We start from the raw sequence: 25,695 nt of genomic DNA, 5'->3' as shown, positions 1-25,695 counted from the left end.
CAACCGGGAAGCCCTTAAACAGGATTTAAAGCACCCACCGCTTCCTACTTATACAAGGGGAGAGGTGGAGTTTTGCAAAATGCAGAAGTTACATTCTGCCAGCATGGCTGACAAAAGCTCCTCAGCTTGCCCGTTTGAATTTGAATAGTTCCTATTAAGGAATGGAATGGAATGGAATGGAATGGAATGGAATGGAATGGAATGGAATGGAATGGAATAGAATAGAATAGAATAGAATAGAATAGAATAGAATAGAATAGAATAGAATAGAATAGAATAGAATAGAATAGAATAGAAGCAATAGGCAATAGGCAATAGGCAATAGGCAATAGGCAATAGAATAGGCAGTAGGCAGTAGGCAATAGGATAGAATTCAGAATAGAATAGAATAGAATAGAATAGAATAGAATAGAATAGAATAGAATAGAATAGAATAGAATAGAATAGAATAGATTGTAGAGTAGAATAGAATAGATTGTAGAATAGAATAGGCAATAGGCAATAGAATTCAGAATAGAATAGAACAGAACAGAATAGAATAGAATAGGTTGTAGAATAGAATAGATTGTAGAGTAGAGTAGAATAGAATAGATTGTAGAATAGAATAGATTGTAGAGTAGAATAGAATAGAATAGATTGTAGAATAGAATAGATTGTAGAATAGAATAGATTGTAGAATAGAATAGAATAGATTGTAGAATAGAATAGATTGTAGAATAGAATAGAATAGATTGTAGAATAGAATAGAATAGATTGTAGAATAGAATAGATTGTAGAATAGAATAGATTGTAGAATAGAATAGAATAGATTGTAGAATAGAATAGAATAGAATAGAATAGAATAGAATAGAATAGAATAGAATAGAATAGATTGTAGAATAGAATAGGCAATAGGCAATAGAATTCAGAATAGAATAGAACAGAACAGAATAGAATAGAATAGATTGTAGAGTAGAATAGAATAGAATAGATTGTAGAATAGAATAGATTGTAGAATAGAATAGAATAGAATAGAATAGAATTATTCTATAATGACATTATCTCCACTCTTCCTTCTTGGGGCTGCCACCTTGGGTGTGCATCACACCTTCCATTTTCTACTTCTGTCAGCTACTCCATTCCTAAGCAACGGGAAGTGCCATTTCTCGAAAAACAGGTGGCAATTTCACTGCCCCACCTCCCTCTTTTTTTTCCCCCCTCCTTCCTTTTCTGCTCCTTCAATTCAGGGAGCGAAGCCGATTTCGGTACAGCCTCACCCACCGAAGGGACACCCAGAGCGATCTTCCTCCCCGCAGAAAATAGGTCCTCATTGTCTCCAGTTCAATGCTATCGCTTGCAACGCTGGCACCTCAAGGAGAAGGCTGCAAGTATTTTGTCGGAGGCTGGTATTTTAATCTGCTTTGACGACTACTTTTGCCAGGGGAAGTTTTCTATTGCATGTGTTAATGCGATGACAGCTGCTCTTATTTTAGTGCGCATCACACCTTTCTGCCGTTGGTAGAGAGAAGCGCTGACTAAACGGTTTGGGCGGAAGGCAAAAAGTGACACTGGGATGATGGCACTACGAACACACATACGCACATACAACTTGGAAAGGGTTCTTTAGGACATGGTGTCCACCCCTCTCCATGCAGGAATTAAAATCAAAGTGTTCCCTCTAAATCAGGGGTCCCCAACTTTTTGGGGGGAACCAGGGAATGGTTACGTGGAGAGAGGTTTTTCCACAGACCGAAGGCTGCGTGGTTTTGTGTGCTGCCTGCATCTCACGGATGGGGCTTTGCTTGTTTGTGCGGACCAGCTGCTGGCATGCTGCAGCCTGGTACTAGTCCACAGACCGGGGGGGGGGGGGGGTTGGGACCCCTGCTCTAAATGGCTGTCCAGCCTCTCCTTGTTTAATGCATCCAATAAATGGAAAGTAGTCATTTGTTTGGATGATTAAATCAGAATCCAGTCTGGGCCCACCAGGATCAGAGGTTTAGTCTTCTATGCTTTTGGACTTGTGCTGGAGCTCCTGAGGATGGGATCCAGCATGAGTCCAAAAGCTCAGAAGACAAAACCACCTCTGGTCCTGGCTACCAACCCAGACTGGATCTTGCCACATTATCCCGGGACACGTATATTTGCCTTCATTGGTGATCATTAAATCAGCCCATTTACTCTCAGACTCCTCTTTCAACAAGAGGTGTTTTTTTTTCTTCCTCTACCACTCCTAACCCATTCAGAATCTGCTTTTCTGTAATTATTGGGGTGCTTGAGAAGAGGTATTGACTTCCTTCTGTGGGGGCCAGACTTCCAGCGAGAGTTGTGCTCTGTCCACGTAAACTTCTATTTTGAAATGGAGAATGTATCCAACATTTCTTTGTCTTAAGGACTGCAAGCAGCACAGAATGCAAAAAAAATGGCCCACTTCCTTCCTGATTCTTTCCGTAGAACATCCCAAGCTGCCCTTTGCTGGGGGGAAGACGTAAGCCCGCCTGGACCTCCTACCTCTCTCCCTCCATTTCTAGTAACTTTTTAAATGAGAAAAGGTTAAGGAACTAAAGTTTGTGGGTGTCCGATAAGATGAAATTTCCATTAGAAATCACAACGGGTTGATGTTTTTCATCATCCTTCCTTTTATCCTTTACTTAGCGCACAACTTCCCACCTGTAGTGTCAGCGCTTTGATATAATATTCAGGAGGGCAGGAGGAAAATCTTACTGAAATGGAAAGGATAAGGTAAAGGTAAAGGTTCCCCCGCACATGCGTGCTAGTCGTTTCCGACTCTAGGGGCCGGTGCTCATTTCCGTTTCAAAGCCGAAGAGCCAGCGCTTGTCCGAGGACGTCTCCGTGGTCATGTGGCCGGCATGACTAGACGCCAAAGGCGCACGGAACGCTGTTACCTTCCCACCGTAGTGGTCCCTATTTTTCTACTTGCATTTTTACGTGCTTTCGAACTGCTAGGTTGGCAGAAGCTGGGACGAGTAACAGGCGCTCACTCTGTTACGCAGCACTTGGGATTCGACCCGCCAAACTGCCGACCTTCTGATCGACAAGCTCAGCGTCCTAACCCACTGAGCCACTGTGTCCCTATATGGAAAGGATAGTGTTATCTATTTAATGAATTTAGAATAAATTACGTTGATTTTTTTAGGGGGTGGGGGGACACCCCACTTTCTTTGTATGATTTCCTCCTAACTTATCACTTCATTGGGCAAGTGCGATGTTCGGTCCGAAGAAAGCTGCCTTATACCCGTTAGGATTGTGTTGCTTAAACAGATTTGATTGTGAACATTATATATATCAAATATATATTTCATCTTTACACATAAATAAACAGATATCAATTCAGAGAAAAAGAATTGTATATGTAGATTCTGTTTCATATATATGTGTATATACACACACATACTATGTCTCTGTCTCTGTCTGTCTGTCTGTCTGTCTGTCTCTCTCTCTCTCTCTCTCTCTCTCTCTCTCTCTCTTTCTCTCTCTCTCTCATCATAATTCTAAAATGTCACAATAAAACATAACCCAGATTTACCAAAAATGTGTTATTTGGGAAAATCTTCTTCTTGCCGATCGATCTATTAATAGAAAACGCCAGCAGGATGATATAACTCTGCTTCATTAAAAATGATTGCACTGTTCTATTTTTCAGGAAAGCTTGTGTTTGAAAGGTGGGGTATACATTCTTAAAACAAAAATATGTTTTTAGAACACTTCATTTGTGCGGAACAGCTACAGGGGTACCCCAAATTCAAAACTACGCGAATGCTTACATGCTGCTCTTTTGAAGCTTCTAACAGCACTATTCCTTAAAGGTTGTACTTGAAGATAATAACATTTAGAATTTTAATAACATTGAGTTGTTTTGTAACTTGCCTTTTTAATCGAGAACTGAGATATGGAATTGCTTGTGAGATTCATTGAGTGAACTGAAGGTTATTATGACCGGGAAGGTGAGGTGACTCACACGTAAACTCAGCCAACAGAGTTTCTTTGACTTTGAGTTAGGGTTATAGCTTAATATTATGTGTGAATCACATCATGGCTAATAAAACACATGATGGTTTTAAAATTCTCCTATAATAAGTAAAAATGCCACTGCTGTCATGAGTAGGCATTCTTTCTTTTTTTCCAACCAGCAAGAGGGTTCAGTGTGAAAATGTTCATGCAGTTTGAAGATTGTCACCTGACCTACATAATTTAGCATCCACAAAATTTCATTTGTTAGTTCAGCTTATTAGTTAAATAACCCACTTCAATCTCTGATGAAGAGTTTGCTAAAATCATGAAGTTGCTGCTTTGATGCAATGATGCAAAGGTAATAATACGGTACTTTTTCATCAAAGCATATTGAAGCACCACTCTTAGCAATAGCAATAGCACTTTGACTTATATACCGCTTCACAGTGCTTTACAGCCCTCCTTAAGCGGTTTACAGAGTCAGCATATTTACCCCCAACAATCTGGGTCCTCATTTTACCGACCTCGGAATGATGGAAGGCTGAGTCAACCTTGAGCCAGTCAGGATTGAACTGCTGGCAGTTGGCAGAGTTATGGAAGGGAGGGAGGGAGGGAGGGCAATAGCAATAGCACTTAGACTTATATACCGCTTCTCAGTGCTTTACAGACCTCTCTAATCAGTTTATAGAGTCAGCCTCTTGCCCCCAACAACCTGGGTCCTCATTTTACCAACCTCGGAAGGATGGAAGGCTGAGTCAACCTTGAGCCGGTCAGGATCGAACTGTTGGCAGTGGGCAGAATTAGCCTGCAATGCTGCATTCTAACCACTGCACCATCATGGCAATGATGATGATAATGATAAAAAATTGGAAGGTGCCTTGGAGGTCATCTAGTCCAACCCCCTGCTCAGGCAGGAAAGCCTATACCATTTCAGACAAACGGCTGTCCAGTCTCTTCTTAAAAACTTCCGGTGTTGGGGCTATTCTCTCAAAGGGGTTAAATTTTGACATTGGTCTTCAAAAACCCACGCTCATGTGCATTTATTCCCCACGGATACCCATGCTTTTCTTTTAATCCTCGTCAGCATTAAAATAAGGAAAGAAAGAAAGAAAAAAAAAGACTGCAGACCGTAGGGCCCTTGGCTCTCCTTGTTAAGCTAGGTCCCCCAAGACCGAAGCGATCTCAAAGACCATGTGGTTGTGACCACATCGCACCGTGCAAAGGAAACAGTTGGCAAGGAGGGCCCTTTTGAGAAGCCACCGTCCTCCTCGGTTTGAGGGCTGCGGCCACAAGCATTTCAATGACACGATGTGGCTGGCTGCGGCCTCCCCAGGGCCTGGTCTAAGTTGATCACGGACCTCGAGAGCAAGTTAAGCAGATACATCAGAAGTGGCAGCCTCAAGACTGCAGAACGCCAGCTTCTGCCACCGTCCACAGCTGTTTCACAGGGGTTTTTTTTAATTTTTGTTTTCTACATCTAATCCATTTAACCTGTGCAAGCAGCTCTTCCCACACCCCTCTTTTGCCATATGGTAATTAAGTCAAAACAAGCTGCTGACATCTGTGGAGATTCTCAATCGTCAACGGTGTTTCCCCCCCCCCAAAAGGCAACTGGTCTTTGTTTTCCCTGGAAGACGTTTCGCTTCTCATCCAAGAAGCTTCTTCAGGCTCGGATGAGAAGCGAAACGTCTTCAAGAAAAAACAATGACCCGTGGCCTTTTGAAAAACAAAAAACAAACAACCACCTTTGGGACCAGCTGCTGAAAGTATTAATACGGCAAGTGCCTTCTCCAGGTGGGGACCTGGATGCCACAGTGAAATACCATTTATAGTTGCAATCCTCATACTCTGGACTCTCAGATTATAAATGATTTCCCCGCACATTTTTAAGTTGATGTCGTTTTGAAGCTGAGCTCCAGGTACCTAGCCAAATCATAGCTTGGTTATCAAAGATGCTAGTTGCAGAGTCATGAGTGAAGTTGACTAGAAATCCTTGAGAGTCACTTTGCTCTAGTGTCCTCTGGCGAGTCTTTCCTGCTTCCAAAGGGGAGGTGGAGAAGTAGAGAAAGAAGGGCAGATGGCTGAACTCAGCGGTAGGAATACTACTATCAGTAGTGACATGATAGCAGTATTCCAGTATTTGAGGGGCTGCCACAAAGAAGAGGGGCTCAATTTATTTTCCAAAGCACCAGAGGGCAGGACAAGAAACAATAGATGGAAACTAATCAAGGAGAGAAGCAACTTGGAATTAAGGAGAAGCTTCCTAACAGTGTGAACAATCTACCAGTGGAACAGCTTGCCACCAGAAGTTGCGGGTGCTCCATCACTGGAGGTTTTTAAGAAGAGATGGGACAACCACTTGTCTGAAATGGTATAAGGTTTCCTGCTTGAGCTGGGGGGGTTGGACTGGAAGACCTCCAAGGTCCCTTCCAATTCTATTCCGAATTGAATCGAATTGCTCTGTCTTTTTACTGACTCCCACTTGTTTGTAAAGCTCCCTCTGAACTGGAGGCACCAGTTGGGTAAACTGAGAGTAACATCAAGAGGAAAAGCACTATGATCAAGCACGGGTCAACGGGATTCTGTTGAGGAAGAGAGTGGGCAGGTACTCAGTGGTAGTAGATTTTGTGATATTTCATCTCTCTGGTGGGTCGCATTCTGTTGCCCACTGGAGCAGATACCTTTTTCTATGATACATGAATTGGGCAAACTCTTGTCTTCCATAAACCATGTTTTTTTTCCTCCCCAAAGATTTGCATTTGACATTTGCTATTTCTTAGATTAAAGAACTCCGTAGAGTATATTTTTAATCTCATCTTCAACCAGGGGGGAAAAAACATCCACATTGCTTCCCGATGTCTTTGAAATTGTGAAAGTGTTTTGGGGGTTGTACTAGCCTGGCTGTGAGTCAGAAAACTGACTTTGTTTAATTTTGAGAACTATTCGGCAAGCAAGCCAAAGAGAAGAGCTATGTTTAGTAACATCAAGGTTATTTGACTCTCGAATGCTGCACAGTATTAAATTAAATTTAAAAAAAGGACACCGCTTGGTTTGGAGCTTTGGAATATGTGCCAGAATCTGTAAAGTAAATTTATTATTTATTTTAATAATCCGATCCTATCCTATTATTGACCAATTCTGTACACGCAAGCAAATTCATTGATAGCTGTCAGAATTGAACTTTACAGTAGCATTCCTTCTGATGACCTTATTCTTTTTGTTTGTTTTTCTTGCCTGCATTCAGAGCAATTAGTTGATTGATGGGAATGAGTTTGGCTTGTATTAAGAATTTAACTGGATCAGTTTAGACCAGGGGTAGGCAACCTTGGCTCTTTTATGACTCGTGGACTTCAACTCCCAGACTTCCTGAGCCAGCTATGCAATTGCTATTGCCCTTCCTTCCTTCCTTCTTTCCATAACTCTGCCAACTGCCAGCAGTTCGATCCTGACCGGCTCAAGGTTGACTCAGACTTCCATCCTTCCAAGCTCGGTAAAATGAGGACCCAGATTGTTGGGAGCAATACACTGACTCTGGAAACCACTCAAGAGAGGGCTGTAAAGCCCTGTGAAGCGGTATATACGTCTAAGTGCTATTTTATTGCTATTAATGTTGTATGGAAGGGTTCATGAAACTGTTCTCATAACAGAGATTGCGTGTCCTAAGAGAACACGGTTCCACCATGATCTGCCCAATATCTGTAGATTAGACATGAAGGATGCAGGAGACCTATATGTGATGTCCAAAAATGCCATGTTAAATCCCACGAACCCTACAGTTCAGTTCTCTGGAAGGCTGCTAATGAATTCTGTTAGCACTTGTGAACCTGCTTTCCTTCTCACCTCTCTCTCTTCCTCTGCTTCTCTCACCCATCCGCAAACCATCTATACATCTCAGGTTAGTGCTTATTTGATTGCAGATAGCACTGTGTGGAAGCAGTGGGGTTCCAGGGTGAAACAGCATCAGCCATTGGGACATTCTTTACTAAAAGTATTTGGCGTGTTCCATCTCCGTGGTTTTAATGGTTACATTTTCATTTGGGCAAATAAAACCATGGGTAGGACTGTCTGGATTTTCCTTGGTCTCTGTTCTTCTCATAGCCTCACACAGTAGATTTTATAATTTCTGTATCACTTAGTGAACCTGGTGAAAGATGGAGGTTGGCTTCTCTACTTTTCTTTCTTTTTTTTTTTAAATGGAAGAGCAAATGAGACAACTTTTGGTCGTGCAGAAAAGAAGCTGAACTCTGCTTTCCAGAGTTCCTTCTTTGTCTTGGAAAAGATGCTGCCCGGCTTCTGTCTGCTTGTGGCTGATACATGACACCCTTCTTGCAGAGCTCTTCGTTTAGTCAGCAAAAAAATTTTTAGCCAGACATATTTAGCTTCAGAGGAGTCTTCGGCAGCAGCAAGGCACAGAAACAAATTAGCTGGGCGTGAACACTGGAGGATGTTCTCCGAGGCTACATGCTGGAAGGTCAAAAGATTCTGAACAGTATTGGTAAAAGCAGAGGGTGTTTTTAATAGCAAGGTCTTCCTCCATCTTCCTCAGTCTACAAGCATTATTAGCAGGGACCCCATGTAGAACAGGACAGGAAGCTCATCAGTGCAACTATCGCCTAGATTCTGAAATGAAGGATCTTCTGTCTTAAACTAGTTTTTGCCAACCCCGCCGGCCTTCATTTATTCTGGGCTCGTGTCATCAGCCGCTGCCATCCATTGCCAGTGTTCAGAGCTAGTGGGAGTCCAAAGCCCCTTAGAGAAAATAAAGCATCAAAACTAAAAGTTATTCCATGATATATCTGCCTAAGAAAGATCCTTCGCTTTAGAAGCAAAAAAGTGTGTGTGTTTGCGTGCGCATGCGCGTGGGTGTGTATAATACACTATTGCTAGTCTTTCATTCTTTGATATGTGCTTTGCCTTGTATCTAAACTGTAAGCCTATAGTCTGGGTCTCTGTTTCGTGGTTGTTGTTTTTTTATTTAAGTGTAGGCAATCAGTGGTTTCCTGTATTTTATAAATAGTAATTAGAAGCTTTGGGTATGTGTGATAAATTGGTTGTAGCTATAATGGGAGGCAAACAAGTAAAAAGCATAACAACAGGAGTGCTCTTAAAATACATGGCTTTTTGGCAATTGCATGCAGGTTTATATGAAGATTGGGGTTTTGTATATGTTTAATTTTATCCGTCCTTTAACCATAGCATTTCAGCCAGAATACAGCTAGAAGGTACCTTGGAGGTCATCTAGTCCAACCCCCTGCTCAGGCAGGAAACCTTATAGCATTTCAGGCAAATGGCTGTCCAGTCTCTTCTTAAAAACTTCCAGTGTTGGAGCATTCACCACTTCTGGAGGCAAACTGTTCCACTGGTTAATTGTTCTGACTGTCAGGAAGTTCCTCCTTAGTTCCAGGTTGCTTCTCTCCTTGATGAGTTTCCATCCGTTGCTTCTTGTCCTGCCTTCGGGCGCTTTGGAGAATAGCTTGACTCCCTCTTCTTTGTGCCAACCCCTCAGATATTGGAAGACTGCTATTATGTCACCCCTCATCGTTCTCTTCATTAAACTAGACATACCCAATTCCAGCATGTCTTGGCCTCCATCCTCTAATCATCATTGTTGCTCTTCTCTGTACTCTTTCTAGAGTCTCAACAACTTTTCTTCATCGTGGTGACCATAACTGGATGCAGTATTCCAAGTGTGGCCTTCACTAGTTCTGAGGCCTAGCCTGGATAGTTGCTGATCGTGATTTTTTCCCCCATAAATATTTTACAACTTTTCTTAAAGCATTCCTAAGACATATCAAACCGACACTCTCCCCCCTTTCTTTGTTATGAGAGGACATGTTTTCCTTGTTGCGTCTTCACTAAATGAGTTCTGGTTCATTTTCTTTTGGGGGGGATGCATAAGGATTTTCCTTGCCAGCCTGCAGAAGACATTAGTTGTCTGTTCGAAGGCTCATACAGACTTTTTCCTGTGACAGAACTTCGTAATAGCAGGATTAGTTTTCCATTTCCATGTTCCTTCCGAGGTGATGTTATGGACAAGACCTCTAAGCACATCAGTAAATTTATGGGATGCGTTGAGAGCCTCTCCTTTTTTAGAACTAAAAAGAAACGATGACCCGTTTGGTTGATGCTTAAAACTGAATTGAAAATACCTAGGAAGGGTTCTGTGTTTTTTTTAACAAATAAATAAAATCTCTCAGTGGCTTTATAATTATTCTGTGTAGGGGACTTGTGAAGCTAAGTGCATGTGCTCCTCATCTCACCATAAAGGATTTGGCTTGCATTTTAATGCAATTAAAAGTTTCCAAGCCACTATGCAAAATGGAACGCAGTTATGTTTGGATATTTGCATTTTCCTGGATTCTGCGACACAGTTGGAAACCCACTGAAAAATGTGAATCCCGGGGTGTGTAAAAAGTGCATGGGTTTAGTTGGAACAATGTTCACATGCACTGTACATTAGAGAAAAATGGCATGCAAAAATAACACCCGTTGTCAGAACTTTATCCAGAATTTACTTGCGTAGGAAAAGGGCACACAAAAATGCACAGAAAATTATCTTTTGAAAACCACGTCTCCAAATAAAGCAGGCAGAAGAAATAAACCTAAGTAAAATGAGAAACTGGTCAAAAACTAAACTCATATTCATCTGTCTCTGTTTTCTTTTGAGGAGAGTAGTGCAATTAAAGAATATTTTTTTTAAAAAAACCTACTGATGTAGCCAGAATAAGAAAACAGAAATTGTTTTTGTTGCAAAAGAATCATGTCAATAAACTTCGTTTTGGAGCAATTGCTATTATAATTAGACAACATGACACATGAGTCTTATTAATAACATCCAGTAATGCAAACATCTTTGAGCTGTTCCCATTGTTCTCTTTCATGCCATCTGCTCCTACACCCACAGTGGTGAAGACTTTTTAATCTAAAAATTGGGTGGGGGGGAAAGGTAATTTACTGGCTGTTCATGCTGTTTTGCTGGTGGCCTTGAAGTATGAGTCCTTTCCTAATTTCCACTTTGCTTAATTTTTACAGCATTTTCAATAGCTTTGTTAAACTTAAAATGCCAATTATTACCGGTATTTCAGACTTGATACCAGTGTCAGTGCAGGATAATAACTCTTATGAACTCATTTGAAAGAAAAATGTACACCCTAGGACACTGTTGACAAAAGGAAGCCCTAGGCTTTGAGAATAATAATTTCAGGTCTTAGGAAATTCAACTTTAATTATCTGCCTGCTTGTTTTGCAAGTAAAATATAAGGATACTTGGAAAAAAAATTCAGCCACTGCATTCTCACTTGGCATTATCCTAAAACATAATGTTTTTACAGCTTGCTCCGTTTCATTGTCAATTACATAGAGAGCAAATACTTTCAGGATCTATCGGACATGAAGGATACGGCTACAATAATGAAAACTGAAGGAGTTGTATTTACATCTTCAGTTTAAGGCACTCGGGCGATATGTTTTTCTACCATCAGAAAGCCAGTCCAGATGATGGATAGCAGCCAAATGCTAAAAAGTGAACTCTTAACAATTGCAAAGGCAAACGCCACTGAATTCACCACAGCACCTTGATTTTTTCAGCATGGCTTTCTCCACTGAGTTGAATGGTAGCCATAATGGGGCAGTGTACAGGAAGCCCTTGACTTACAACTGTTCATTTAGTGACTGCTCGACATTACAGTGGAACCGTTTTTCACACTTAATGACCATTGCAGCTGTGTCCATCATGAAAATAACCTGTAAACATCACCGCTTCAGACAGGAAAGCGGTGCAGAGAGTGGTGAGGGCTGAAAAAAGAGCCTTGGTGGAGCAGTGGGCTAATGCCTCCTTAAGTAACACCAGCTGCCTGCAATTAGTGCAGGTTCGAGTCCCACCAGGCTCAAGGTTGACTCAGCCTTCCATCCTTCCGAGGTAGGTAAAATGAGGACCCAGATTGTTGGGGGCAATTAAGCTGACTTTGTAATAATGCCGCTTGGGGGGGGGGGTGTATGAAAGCCCTAATAAGCAGGCATATACATAGAATGAAGGCTATTGCTAAGCACATTGATTTGTGCTTTAAATTGTAAGCCACCCTGAGTCTTCGGAGAAGGGCGGGATATAAATGAGATAAAATAAAATATTAAAAAAAAGATCATTGGCAGTTCCCTCCCTTCCATCCAGGACATGGCACAGAAGCGTTGCTTGAGCAGGGTCCGTAAGATTGTCTGGGATGCTACACCTCCTCTTCACGACCTGTTTACCTTGTTACCTTCTGGGAGGAGGGGGCTCCGTGGTGTCCGAAGCAGAACATCCAGATTCAGCCACAGTGTCGTTCCATACAGTATAAACCTTGTGAACTCTCAAGCTTCCTCCTTCTGTTCATGTATTCAAGATGGACAGTGGTTAATATTTATATCTTGCTTATAGACAAGGGTGTAGGTATATACGTATGTTGTACATAGTATGTTTAAATGTGTATTATGTATGTGTACACTTTGAGAGCAAGCAACTAAATTTCATTTTTAAAGTGGGCCATTGTGCCCACAGGAAAAAAATGACAATAAAGGTTTATCTATCTGTCTAATCTAGGTTCAAACGTTCCATGTCTCGTTTTTTAATGTTTTCCCATCGCCTTTAGTGAGGGAACCAATATCGATGCAATGTGTGTTTTGAATTCCCATTTTGATGCCTTTCAGGAATAGGTGGCTTGCAAGAGTTTGTTTTAAAATCAGCAACCTTGTCCTCCTCGCCGGCTTGTCCACCATTTAATCCACTCAACTTTGAAGCAACACCAATTGTACGAGTGGCTGTTGAGCCGAAGCACCCAAGTAAGAATATTCTCTGGGTTTTTTTTTAAAGAACTTATCTCTATTGGAAGCTACCCCACCTCAAAAATTTTTAAAAAAATCACAAGGTGAAAAAAAAAGTAACAAGAGTACTGGGGTAAGAAAGCAGAAGGATCGCCTTTTAATTCTAGGGCATTCCCAAAGAGGCTTTTTCACCAGGCAACTGGACTTTCTTGATTTTTTTCTTTGAAGACATTTCACTTCTCATCCGAGAAGCTTTTTCAGCTCTGACTGTTCCATGGGGGATGGAAAGAAGAAGCTTCTCGGATGAGAAGTGAAACGTCTTCAAAGAAAAGCAAGGAAGTCCAGCTGGCTGGTGAAAAAGCACCTTTGGGACAACCATGGCCTGGATGTCTGAGAATCTCCATGGACATTTAGCTATGCACCTTGGGATGAACACCATTCGAATGGTGCAGGAGTACAGAGCTGAAGAAGCTTCTTGGATGAGAAGCAAAATGTCTTCAAAGAAAAACAAGAAAGTCCAGTTGCCTGGTGAAAAAGCACCTTTGGGATAACTATGACCTGGAGGACCGAGAATCTCCATAGGCATCTAGGGCAGGGGTAGGCAACCTTGGCTCATTTATGACTTGTGGACTTCAACTCCCAGAATTCCTGAGCCAGCCATCCTGAGGGGAAAGGGAGAAGTTTCCAAGCTGAGCCATGCTGGCTCAGGAATTCTGGGAGTTGAAGTCCACGAGTCACAAAAGAGCCAAGGTTGCCTACCCCTGATCTAGGGCATTCACTCAAAAGGAGGGTCATGGATTTGATGTGAACTCAGAATAAAAGATTTCATTCCTGGCTGTGCGCTCCTGTTCTGCCGCTCTCTTGTTCTATTGTATGATTCTTTGAAACAAGGTGTTTCTAGCTGCGTCCTGTTTGAACCTGCTTTTGACTTTTCCAGGTGAGATGCCTCAGTTGGTTAAAGGAATGAAACTCTTAAACCAAGCCGATCCATGTGTACAGATTTTGATCCAAGAGACAGGCGAGCATGTCTTAGTTACTGCAGGAGAAGTCCATCTGCAGCGCTGTTTGGATGACTTGAAAGAAAGGTGGGTTATGGGGGAAAAGGAAGTGAAAAGGAGCATGCTTACAGTAACGGCTTTATACGATATTATGAAGGAATTTAGACTCATAATAATAGTTTTATGACAGGGCAGAAACAGAAACCTAGGTTGTCCGGTGTCCTCATCAAATCAGAGACGAGTGCTACTATGACATATACACTCCGTTTTCGTTTAGTGTCCACTTCAGTTAGCAACCATTCACTAATACATATGTAATTTAAAAATATCATTTTCCAACCAACACACACATTTATGATTAAATTTGTGCATCTGACAACGTTCAGCAGAGTGGGAGTAACACTGGTTTAGAGAATTTTGTCTGAATGAGATGGCAGCAAACAGTGATTTTGCAGTCTCTCTCTCTCTCTCTTTCTCTCTCTCTCTCTCTCTCTCACACACACACACACACACAACACACGTTCAGTTAGTGACCATTTCCCTTAACCTGGTCATTGGAATATGGTCACTAAGCTAGGAATGGCTATAGTTGGAGAAGCTGGAAAAGAATCTGTCCTTGCCAGTTTGTTTACCGAGATGTTTTTTTCTGCAATTAGCCAGTAATGGTTGGGATGATGAAAAATAGATTGCCATCTGACAATAAGCAACATCAGGAATGCTTCAGATTCAGGATAACCATCCTGTATCCTGCAAGGCCAGATAGCCAAGCTAGAGGTAGTTGTGAGCCTCATGTGCAATAAAATGAAATATGTCTTTGCTCTGTGCCCAGTGTTGTAGAATCCCATCATTTTTGCCCAGAAAGTTGATGTGGAATCAGGTGATAATGTTAACCTACCAGTGGACTTAAACCGTATCTGTCATCAGACCTGACACTAGCTTTTTTTTTTTGCTTTCCATAGGTTTGCCAGAATAGAAATCAGTGTATCTGAGCCAATTATCCCCTTCCGAGAAACCATCACAAGACCTCCCAAAGTGGATATGGTGAACGAAGAAATAGGAAGGCAGCATAAAGTTGCTGTCATACACCAGAGTAAGGAGGAGCAGAATAAAATCCCCGAAGGGGTGCAAGTGGATTCAGATGGACTCGTAACAATATCAACGCCAAACAAGTATGCCACTCTCAGCGTACGAGCCACGCCGCTTCCAGAGGAAATAACCCAGCTGCTGGAGGAAAACAGTGAGCTAATTCGAACCATAGAGCTGCTTGCCTCTTCTCTTAACGAAGACAAGAACACAGAGGAGATGAACCAGAGGACTCTCAGTCGGATCCAGGAATTCAAGCAAAAACTAGAACAAAACCTGCAGGGCTGGAAATGGAGAAATGCTGTGGAAGGGATCTGGTCCTTCGGCCCTCGGAAATGCGGCCCTAACATCTTACTGAATAGATGCGAAGGCTACAAAAGGTCCATCTGGCAGTGCCTAGAAGGCATCAAGCCGACCAAGGAAGCGGGTCTGTATCGGGATTTGGACAACAGCATCGTCAGTGGGTTTCAGCTGGCTACGCTCTCTGGACCCATGTGTGAAGAACCGCTGATGGGCGTCTGCTTTTCGGTGGAGAAATGGGAGATGAGCAGATTTGCTGAGCAGATGTCACTCAGCAGGCAGGATTCGGAGGAAGGGAAGGCCGCGGAAGGGAAAGGAGACCAAGAGAAAGCCTCCCCTCCATCCAGGATCGAGACGGAACCCGTTTCCGAAGACGAACTGCAAGAGGACGAGAGGCGCAGCCTAAAATCACTGAACAAGCGCAGAGGGGAGATGTTGAATGTGGACTGTTACGGTCCTTTCTCAGGCCAACTGATTGCAACCATGAAGGAAGCGTGCCGCTACGCCATGCAAGTCAAGCCCCAGAGACTGATGACCGCCATGTATACCTGCGAAATTATGGCCACGGCAGAAGTCCTAGGTAACAAAAAGAGCCAAAACGCAACAAAGAGTGTACAGTGTCCGTTGCTAAGGGAGACACTTTTAAGTTAGCTCTGCCCCATTTTAACGACAGTTCTGTTACGTGAGTCATTATAGTTGTTAAATTAGGAACACGGTTGTTAAGTGAATCTGGCTTCCCCCCTTGACTCTGCTTGTCATAAAAGGTCCTAAGAGGGGATCACGTGACCCCGGGACGCTGCAACCGTCATGCATATGAGTCCGCTACCAAGCACCTGAATTTTGATCAAGTGACCAGGGGGGGAATGCTGCAACAGTTATAAGTGTGAAAAAATGGTCGTAAGTCACTTTTCCAGTGCTGTTGCAACTTGGAACACTCGCTGAATGCACTGTCGTAAGTCGAGGACACCGGTAGCTGCTGAAGGATGACATCTGTAGGAGGAGAGTGTGGTTAGAGAGCAGAAGCTGCTGAAGAGACTTTGAGCAATTTGTGTTTGCTTAGCACAATGTTTTTTGAATGTGGCAACTTTAAGACGCGTGGGCTTCAATCCCCAACATTTGCAATAACCAACATTTCCTGAGCAGATTATCTACCTATTTAAAGTATTAAAACTGAGAAATAATAAGTGACAATACGTAGATCCCTTTCAAATATTTTGGCTCATTGTGCCTAGAATTCCCAGGCATTGACTGATTAGCGGTTGAATAGATCTGGATGGTGGCGAACTAATTTAATTAATTTAATTTGGTACGGCCGCCCACGCTGGGGGAAAAAAAAATCAATTGGCGAAGGGTGGTTTATAATGTTGGTTATGCGAGTTATTTTTATTTTACATCCTGAATGCCTTGTCCCTTGTTTGATTGCTAAGATTGCAGCTGTGAACAGCACTTGCTCCAACCCTCCTCCTCCTTTTCAAAATCTTTTATACATCCTGGATAATAGCTTGCCACAAATACCATTTCTTGAAAGCTTGTCTGCTTCGTTTGCCATATATATTAATTAGGTTTCCTAATTCAGTAAATATATATCTGAGGACTCCTTGGTGCTCTCTGAGCTTGCTTGTTTTCCTGCAGACATTACCCAACCAGGTAACATAAGGTAGAAGAGGAAGAGGAGGATGACAGCTATGGGGTCCTTGGCGCTCTCTGAGCTTGCTTGTTGTCTTGCAGACATTTCATTACCAAACTAAGTAACATCATCAGTGCTCTGACGATGTTACTTAGCACCAAGGAGTCTTCACTTCAACCCTGAGCTACAAATCTAAACGGGCAGATAGTTGGTGAGAAGGCCAATGAAATAATATCACCCATGTTTTGTCAGGTCGTGTGTATGCCGTCCTATCCAAGCGAGTCGGCCGAGTATTGCAAGAGGAGATGAAGGAAGGGACGGACATCTTTATCATCAAGGCCTTATTGCCAGTAGCGGAGAGCTTTGGTTTTGCTGATGAAATCCGGAAGAGAACAAGCGGCCTGGCCAGTCCACAACTGATTTTCAGTCACTGGGAGGTAAAATTTCTCTTCTCCCCCCCCCCCCCCGTTAATCAGTCCATGCAAGATTTCCTACAGCTGCATAATAAAAGGGAGAGGGAAGATAGCAAAAGGCAGTCAGGATTTTAAAAAAATGTGCTTTTGTTACCTCCTATTAGAAGTTAAGGGATGTGGTGGCTCAGTGGGTTAGGACGCTGAGCTTGTCGATCAGAAGGTCGGCAGTTTGGTGGGTCAAATCCCGAGTGCCGCGTAAGAGTGAGCGCCTGTTACTCGTCCCAGCTTCTGCCAACCTAGCAGTTCGAAAGCACGTAAAAATGCAAGTAGAAAAATAGGGACCACTACAGTGGGAAGGTAACAGCGTTCTGTGCGCCTTTGGCGTCTAGTCATGCCAGCCACGACCACGGAGACGTCCTCGGACAAGCACTGGCTCTTTGGCTTTGAAACGGAGATGAGCACCGGCCCCTAGAGTTGGAAACGACTAGCACGCATGTGCGGGGGAACCTTTACCTTTATTAGAAGTTATAGAATTCCGTTGTCGGATCTGCCACAACTTACACCTCTAAGTAGAAACCATCTTTGGCTCCGTTGGTTGAGAAAGGTGTCGCTTGATTAGAAGTCAAGCAAATTGCAGTAGTGCAAAGCCGGAGCTGAGAATCGCGCATCCAAATCCCTAAGTTCCACTTTTCCTTCCCTTAGCTGTCTCTCATCGCCCACCCGTGTAACCAATCAGGTTCAGCCAAGATGCTTTCATAACAGCCAATCCAAGCATGCTTTCGTATGCAGCTCCTTCCCTCTAGCTGGGTGGCGTTGAGGCAGCGTCTGGAGGAGATACAGCATTTAGTTTCATTTCCCCAAACATTCCCCCCCCTCCCCATAGTTCATAGCAGACTGTCACCACATAGCAGTGAGGCACAAGCAAACATAAGGTGGGAGCTGACATCTTCCCTCTTTCAGTGTGTTTTGCCTGATGTAGATCATGAGACTGTTGTGAGCTTGTATTAAGGATCCACTAGTGTCAGGCTGTCATTGGTGACCAGCAACAAGGCAAAAACTTTGCCAAGTTCTGGTTATTTGTTTCCACTAAGTATAGAAATAAGGTTTTCATTGGGAAAGATTGGTTTCCATTTTCCTCCAGAAATTAATTCCTTTCTTTGCATTGTTACCTAACAAAACGAAACATTTTCCTTCCTTGTCCGCTGGCAGTAAAATGTGGTGGTTTGATGAAATTGATTGTCAATAGATTTACAAGAGAGAAAGGGAAGCCGTCATTATGTCAATCAAAATTAGCTTACAGAAGTTGCAGCCACAAAGCGTGCTGAGGATGGATTAGATGGATTTTAAAAGATAATTGTGCAACTTAACGAAAGATACTGGGATAGCTTGAAAACGTATGAAAAAGAACTGCGTTAGCCAAAATCCGACGTCTGGGAGCATCTTTTCTGAGTTAACACATTTTATTAAAAGCTATAAACTGTCATGAATTACAGCTCGCTTCATCCGATGCTTGGAATGGCTAAACTGATGTAGGATTTAAATTAGGATGAGAGGGAGGAAGAAGGGAGGGGGAAAACAGGTTGATTATGCAAATGCAAGCTACCTGTGGCACAGTTTATAAGTACCGTATGAATCAACGGTTGTAAAAGGGTTAAAAAAACATTGTGTTGGTTGAGATCTTCTGTGATGTCTAAATAGAATTTCTTCTCTAAGTGGATTTCCCAGAGCAATTATCAAGATCCCTATTGATGGATAGAGCCAGTCAGAGACCCCTGCTGATGGATCTCTGAGCTCCTTAAACATAGCTGGTCTTTAGTCAACAAATTAACTAACCAACGTTAAGCTGGGCTGGGAAATGCTTGGCAAAGCTATCCCGTTTAAAAGGGTTATTTTTTAGAAGTTAGAATATTTCTAAATGCCAAAATAGTAAATTCTAAAGTCTCTTTGTGGGATGATCATAGCAATAAAATAAATGGATCTCCTACATTTCCCACAGTTTTCTACCTCTTAATCATTCTTAAACTGTATTTGTCTCAAACCATGTAATTTACAGTCCAGAGGTTTGGAATGGAAGACCTTTTAAAGAACAGAGAATATAGAACAACATCCAGTTTCTAAGATGGAGTTCATTTGCAATCTATTCTCTCTCTCCCCTTTCTTTCTTTCTTTCTTTCTTTCTTTCTTTCTTTCTTTCTTTCTTTCTTTCTTTCTTTCTTTCTTTCTTTCTTTCTTTCTTTCTTTCTTTCTTTCTTTCTTTCTTTCTTTCTTTCTTTCTTTCTTTCTTTCTTTCTTTCTTTCTTTCTTTCTTCTTTCTTTCCCCTGTGTGGAAAAAAACCCACAGGCATGGGTGCAAAATAATAATTCTCAGGTCTGCTTGTACCTCTGCCTGTATTAGCAAAAGACAATAAAGTACCTTGTGCAAGACTGTTTTTGTTTTCCTGGGCGTGGATTTAAAATTCAGGCTATGTCACACTTCCCCTGGCATTAGAATTGACACTCTTTAACTTAAATCTGCACACACACACACACCCTGCTCTTCCTTCCATTTCTATTTGCTTGACTGGCCCCAAGGCAAACAATAGTAGGCAGGGTTTATTAAAAATAGGACTGCTGTTTTTTTGCCATCATCCACAACGGATCTGAACACTCCCCCCTGATCTCCTTCTTAACCACCATTTGGAATGCCGCAGCGTTAACGTTTCCAGTTGCTACGAAGGAATATAACTGAATTGGAAGGGAGAGGAATTTCTTATAACCCACCAGGAAACATGATTGATTGATGGATGGATTAAATTGGTACGCCACCCCCCTATCTGTACCAAGCAAGCTTATCTAGGCAAGGTAAAGGCCACAGTTGCAAAGCAACCCATCTCTGGGGAGTTTTCTCTGCCACCCATTTCCCCCAACAAAGGGGGCCAGCAAAATAGCAAACCCAGACCCTATTTAGAGGCCTACGAGGCTTCTTTATAATGTGCTGGGGATTTGTTTATTTATTAATTAGATCGTTGGGTTGCCCATCTTACCTACAAGATCCCTTTCTTATGAAATGACAGTCCAGAATCACAATATCTATTGTTTGTTTGTTTGTGGGTTTAATGTGCAATGAGGAGTAACCGCAAAGTTTTAAATACAAGGCAAAAAAACAAAAAAAAAACAACAAGCCTCCCCACCAGAATTTTGATTAAAATACAGCTGTCTTAAATGTTTACCTTTCATTGCAGTGTTAGTAAATTCTATACACTGATACCCAAAAACTAAAAATCAACCCGTTCTCTTTCTAAGTTTAAAAGATGATAAAATTAAAAAGAAACCTGATTGATAGCTGGCCTGGAAAATTCTATAGCTTTCGTAGCAGCGGTTTTTTATCAGTCCAGTTTTTTATTCTTAATAAATCACAGAAAATGAATTCCAAGTTAGATGTAGATGTAATTCAGGGAGAAGATGATATCTTACCGAGGTGCAGTTGTGTAATGTTGTAAATTATCAATAATCCATAACACCATTATTAATTTTAGCAAATTTAACGATGTCTGTCAAAATGCATCATGTATGCCTAAACCTCATTCAGTTATCTACTTGACTGCAAAATGCTGATATGCGTCACTCATCTTGGGCCACTCGTTGTACAGTATCAGAATTTAATTTGGGTCCATGATTTAGTACTATTTTGACATTGTATAATATATTATTATTTCCTGTTTCTTGGAAAATTTACTTTCTTTAGCTGTTTTCCAGCTGATTGGTTGGTTTAAATATATTGCCAGCTGTCAGATTTTATTGTAAGCCCTTTTTTATTCCTACTTTTAATAAACTCATGCTTTGTAGGGAGATTTTCTGCTAGAGATAGCTGGTTTTTTTCTCTCCCCCCCCCCCCATCAATTCCTGTGTTGCTTATCCCTGGCTGTGATGTAGACTTGCTTATGGGTTAACATCAACTACCTTTGCATTTTTTTTAATGGGAAGATAAATTGCAATAGGGGACACAATGGCCCAGTGGTTAAAGACGTTCAGTTTTTCAGCTGGAGAGCTGACAGCCCGGGTTCAAGACCCAAGCGCTATGCAACGGGGTGAGCTCCTGTCCCTTGCCTCAGGCTCCTGCCCACCTAGCAGTTTGAAAGCAAGCAAATGCAAGTAGATAAATAGGTACCACTTTGGTGGGAAGTTAACAGTGTCCCGTGTGCCTTCGGCATATAGCCGTACTGGCCACATGACATGAAAATAGTCTTTGGACAAAGCTGGTTCCCTTGGCCAAGATACAGAGATAAGCTCGGTGCCCTGGAATCGGATGTGATTGGACAGGGAAACCATTACCTTTTATATTACAATAGCCAAGTGATTGTTTGACTAATATCTACGGAGGTCCTTTTAATAACAGCATGACAAGACACGTGCTTTCTTTTTACTGTTGTGCGTTTAGGAGCATTTGTCGCTGTTGATCAGGTCAAAGAGAGCTGAATCTAAAATTTGTTTTTGTTAAGATACAATCCGAGGCACTTCCAGTGATCACGTCTCGGTTTTATCCAGATGGCAGACTTAATGTCTTTCAGTCAGAGGAGGAGAGATGAGCCCTCTTCTGATCTGTTCCATTCTCATTTTTGTTTCTGAGTTTGACTGCCATGCTTCCTCTGTAAACATCTGGTTTCAACAAATCTGGAGAACTTGACTAAGTGGCCAGCCGGCGAGATCCACGGCCAAGATTTCATCAAGCTTAAATTTCATTGGGGATCTCATGTGGCAAGGATGAATTGGAGTTAACCACATAGCAAACATATTAAGGCCATATAGATCACAAAGTAGATATGTGTAGTTCAGTCTTTGCATGCTTTGGAAAGCTGTTCACTGGTTATTTTATTTTACTTTCCCCATCACCTTTTAGCACAATAAAGGTAAAGGTTCCCCCGCACATGCGTGCTAGTAGTTTCCAACTCTAGGGGCTGGTGCTCATCTCCGTTTCAAAGCCGAAGAGCCAGCGCTTGTCCGAGGATGTCTCCGTGGTCATGTGGCCAGCATGACTAGACGCCCAAAGGTGCACGGAACGCTGTTACCTTCCCACCGTAGTGGTCCCTATTTTTCTACTTGCATTTTTTATGTGCTTTCGAACTGCTAGGTTGGCAGAAACTGGGACGAGTAACAGGCACTCACTCTGTTACGCGGCACTCGGGATTCGACCCGCCGAACTGCCGACCATTTGATCGACAAGCTCAGCGTCCTAACCCACTGAGCCACCGTGTCCCCCTATTAACACAATAGCAGTGCTAAAAAAGAAACATTACTGCAGTTCAGGAACTTTTTTGTCTCTCTTAAGAGGCTTGGTGAGTGGCAGCTGACCTGGTTTTATAGATGCCTGGATATGGTTTTAATTATCCTTTTTTAAGCCATGTATTTCCCTGCTCTTCCATAGTGTGTACCATTTCACTCTTAATTAACCTTAGCCAAGAAGGCAAGATTTAAGAAAATTTAAACCTCTTCTCCCAAAGTCTGTCACTCCCATCATCCCTAGCCTGGAAGAGCAATGTCCAGAAATCAGAGTGATGGAATTAGGAATCCAGCCCATTTTAGTTTATATAGTAGATAGATGCCAAGACAAATTGATTGGGTAAGCAGAGTTGTAGAAGTTCATAAACTCTGCGGCTGTTTCACAAGGAGGAGAAACTATTATTCTTGAAATATATTTATCAGTATTTAACTGAGTCTCTCTGTGTGTGTGTGTGTGTGTGTGTGTGTGTGTGTGTGTGTGTTTCCTGTGCACAGGTTTTTTTTTGTCTTACTTAGTTTTATTTTGTTCTTGTATTATTTTTCTCCTTTTTCTGAGTTTGTATTTTATTTAATTTGTAAATAAAAAAACCCCTTATTGAGCAGGAATCCACCCCATTTGGCTAGCACTGGTTTAGGGAAGAATAGGATTAAGCATAAAGTATGATTATTTTGGCTCCCACAAGAAAAGTCAAATGTACAATCCTGCCAGCAAAGTGGAATTGGAAACAGATATCCTTTAATGCAAAGGTGCAGCCTACTGCTTTCGTTTTTGACTTGCTGCAATACGGTTGTCGTTTTGGAAGCTGATCGGTATTTTCAGCGAAAGAGGAGCTGTGTCCTGCGATGAGGGGTGGGAGAGGACCGTTTTTTTTCCTTTGCTGCTGCTCCAAAATGAACAGGAAGAAGCTCTCTCTTCTCCTGCAGCATTTCTCCTAGGCAGCCTCATTTTGTAGGTTTCTTCCACGCGCCACACTCAATCATTTAGAAACCGCAGCAAAACCCTTCTGAAGAAATTCACACTTGCTGCCTGTGTCTCTTCGAGATTCCTGTGTTCTTTCCAAGCCACCACACAGCCAAGGACAGCTCTCCCTAGCCGGTGGCCTCCACTCCAGATGTGATCAGACTAAACTCCCTGAAATTCACACTGAGCATTCTGGGGGGGCTTTGTTTCTCTCTCTCTCTCTCTCTCTCTCTCTCTCTCTCTCTCTCTCTCTCTCTCTCTCTCTCTCTGTGTGTGTGTGTGTGTGTGTGTGTGTGTGTGTGTGTCTTCAGTTGACTGTGTTTTCATACGGCCAGACTTCAAATAAGTCCTGGCTCTGTGCACAAGATGTGAAGCAATACTCGAGGGCAGGAAAAATCGAGATAAAAGAGTAAAACAAAATAAGCAGTGCCAGCCGATGTAGAAAATGGCAGTCTGTAAGAAAGCTGGTAGATAGGTCAAGGAGAAGCTCCTTGGAGTTATACTTTCAAGTGGAGTCTTTAGATTTTGTTTATCCTCTGGCTGCCCGACTAGAGAATTATCATTTTCAAGCTGTTCTTCCTTCCTTTGAATGAGCTCTCTTCATAAAAAAAAAAAGCTAAAGGTTTCCCCTGTCCAGCCGTATCCAACTCTTAAGTGGGGGGGTGCTCATCTCCATTTCTTAGCTGAGGAAGCCAGCGTTGCACAAAGATGCTTCAGTGGTCATACGGTCGGCATGACTATATGTCAAGGCTACGGAATGCTGTTACCTTCCCACTGAAGTGGTACCTATTTATCTACTTGCATCTGCAGGCTTTCGAATTGCTAGGTTGGCAGGAGCTGGAGCAAGTGACGGGAGCTCACCCCATCACCAGGCGGTTGGGTCTTGAACTGCCAGCCTACAAGTCAACAAGCCCAACAATCATCTTAACCACTCTTCATGCTATTTCTCTTTTCCCAGGTCATTTCAGATGATCCATTTTGGGTACCCACCACCGAGGAGGAGTATTTGCACTTTGGGGAGAAAGCCGATTCCGAGAATCAGGCTCTCAAGTACATGAATGCTGTGAGGAAGCGGAAGGGACTGTATGTAGAAGAGAAAATTGTGGAACACGCTGAGAAGCAGAGGACTCTCAGTAGGAACAAATAACTGCTGTCACTTTTCCCTTAAAAAAACAGGCTGATTATCTTCTGTTCCAGAGATTCAGAAAAGTCACCTTGGAGCTCCAGGGCTCCCCTTAGACTCAGTTTTCTGTGGCTTGAGTTTGAATAAACCAAAGCTTTCTTATTTTCCTTCTGGTGGACTTCCAAACTTTCTGCCTTCTGGAAACATTTTTCACGTCAGCTCAGTCAGCAAGGAATGTCTGCAGCTCTGCAGACTCCCCACGCAAGCCTGGGGTGGTAGGTCTGCCCTCTTTTGTCAGATTAAATCAGGTCAAAGCCAGTAACAGATGAAAAAGTACCCTTGATTCCTCAGCGGCGTTTTAGAAATACTAAAGTGGTTTTATTTTTTTTTAAGACGGTTGTTAGTAAATGCCATCCGAGCAGTCTCTCTTCCCCTTTTGGGATGCCTCTTCTAACACGATGCCTGTTAGGCCATGCTTGTGCAGTCTAAATACGTTTTTGACGAGAATCATTTTGTTGCACGTACAGATGTATTTATTTAACAGAATAACAGAGTTGGAAGGGGATTTTTCCCCCCCCTCCGATAGCGACTATCCCCGTGCAGCAAAATCATCCAGTTTGAATCAGCCCAGCTTCTTCTGCTTTCTATTTTAAAAAATTACTTTTCATTAGCTGGATACCACACTTTCTATGCGTGTGGCATTTCTCAAGGAGCAGATTTGACAGGTGCCTCTCCCAGGGGGCTTCCCGAGCTAAAATAGGCGCAGAAAAATAACAGTGGAAAGGTAGGAGCAAGGGTGGAAATTGAGAAGAACGTACAGCTATTTCAGTTGCCTGTATTCTGATTTAGTTACTTCTCGATCATTACCCACGAAGGGAAACTGCTCAGCTTTCTATTGCATGTTTGCCAAAGCACATCTGTAATGAGCAGTGTCCTCCATTAACCCTTCCTTAGATGTAGATTGAATTCCAGGGAGCAGGGTTAGATTACAAGGAATTTCCAGTATTGAATATTCTTTTTTTTACAGATGCAAGCGTGTTTACCTCTTGGCTTCCAAGGGACCAGCCTTTGTATTTGAAGGCATAGAATCTGCATCATGAGAACGTGAAGCTTAAATTTGTGTAAACTTAGTGGAAATTGATATTCTCAGGAAACCTGCGAATTAGGACCAAAGCCGCATTCCACTTTCT

The 25,695-nt window shown here is 42.3% G+C and overlaps 1 protein-coding gene across 2 annotated transcripts in view; it reads left to right on the top strand.

Moving 5' to 3' along the window:
* EFL1 (elongation factor like GTPase 1) overlaps positions 1-24,671 on the top strand; it is a 50,235-nt gene extending 25,564 nt beyond the window's left edge. For both annotated transcript variants that reach the window (XM_081337177.1, XM_081337176.1), the window contains exons 16-20: positions 12,631-12,762; positions 13,682-13,829; positions 14,702-15,705; positions 17,005-17,189; positions 24,341-24,671. In XM_081337177.1, the coding sequence (XP_081193303.1) occupies positions 12,631-12,762; positions 13,682-13,829; positions 14,702-15,705; positions 17,005-17,189; positions 24,341-24,529 (1,658 nt within the window). In that variant the 3' untranslated portion in view covers positions 24,530-24,671. The remainder of the gene's footprint in view (positions 1-12,630; positions 12,763-13,681; positions 13,830-14,701; positions 15,706-17,004; positions 17,190-24,340) is intronic.
* The last annotated feature ends 1,024 nt before the right edge of the window (positions 24,672-25,695 follow it).

This window comes from Vipera berus (assembly GCF_964194415.1).
Source record: "Vipera berus genome assembly, chromosome: 12".
In the NCBI taxonomy this organism is placed as follows: domain Eukaryota; kingdom Metazoa; phylum Chordata; class Lepidosauria; order Squamata; family Viperidae; genus Vipera; species Vipera berus.
Note: the sequence above shows the minus strand (reverse complement) of the source record. Positions and strands in the feature narration are given on the sequence as shown.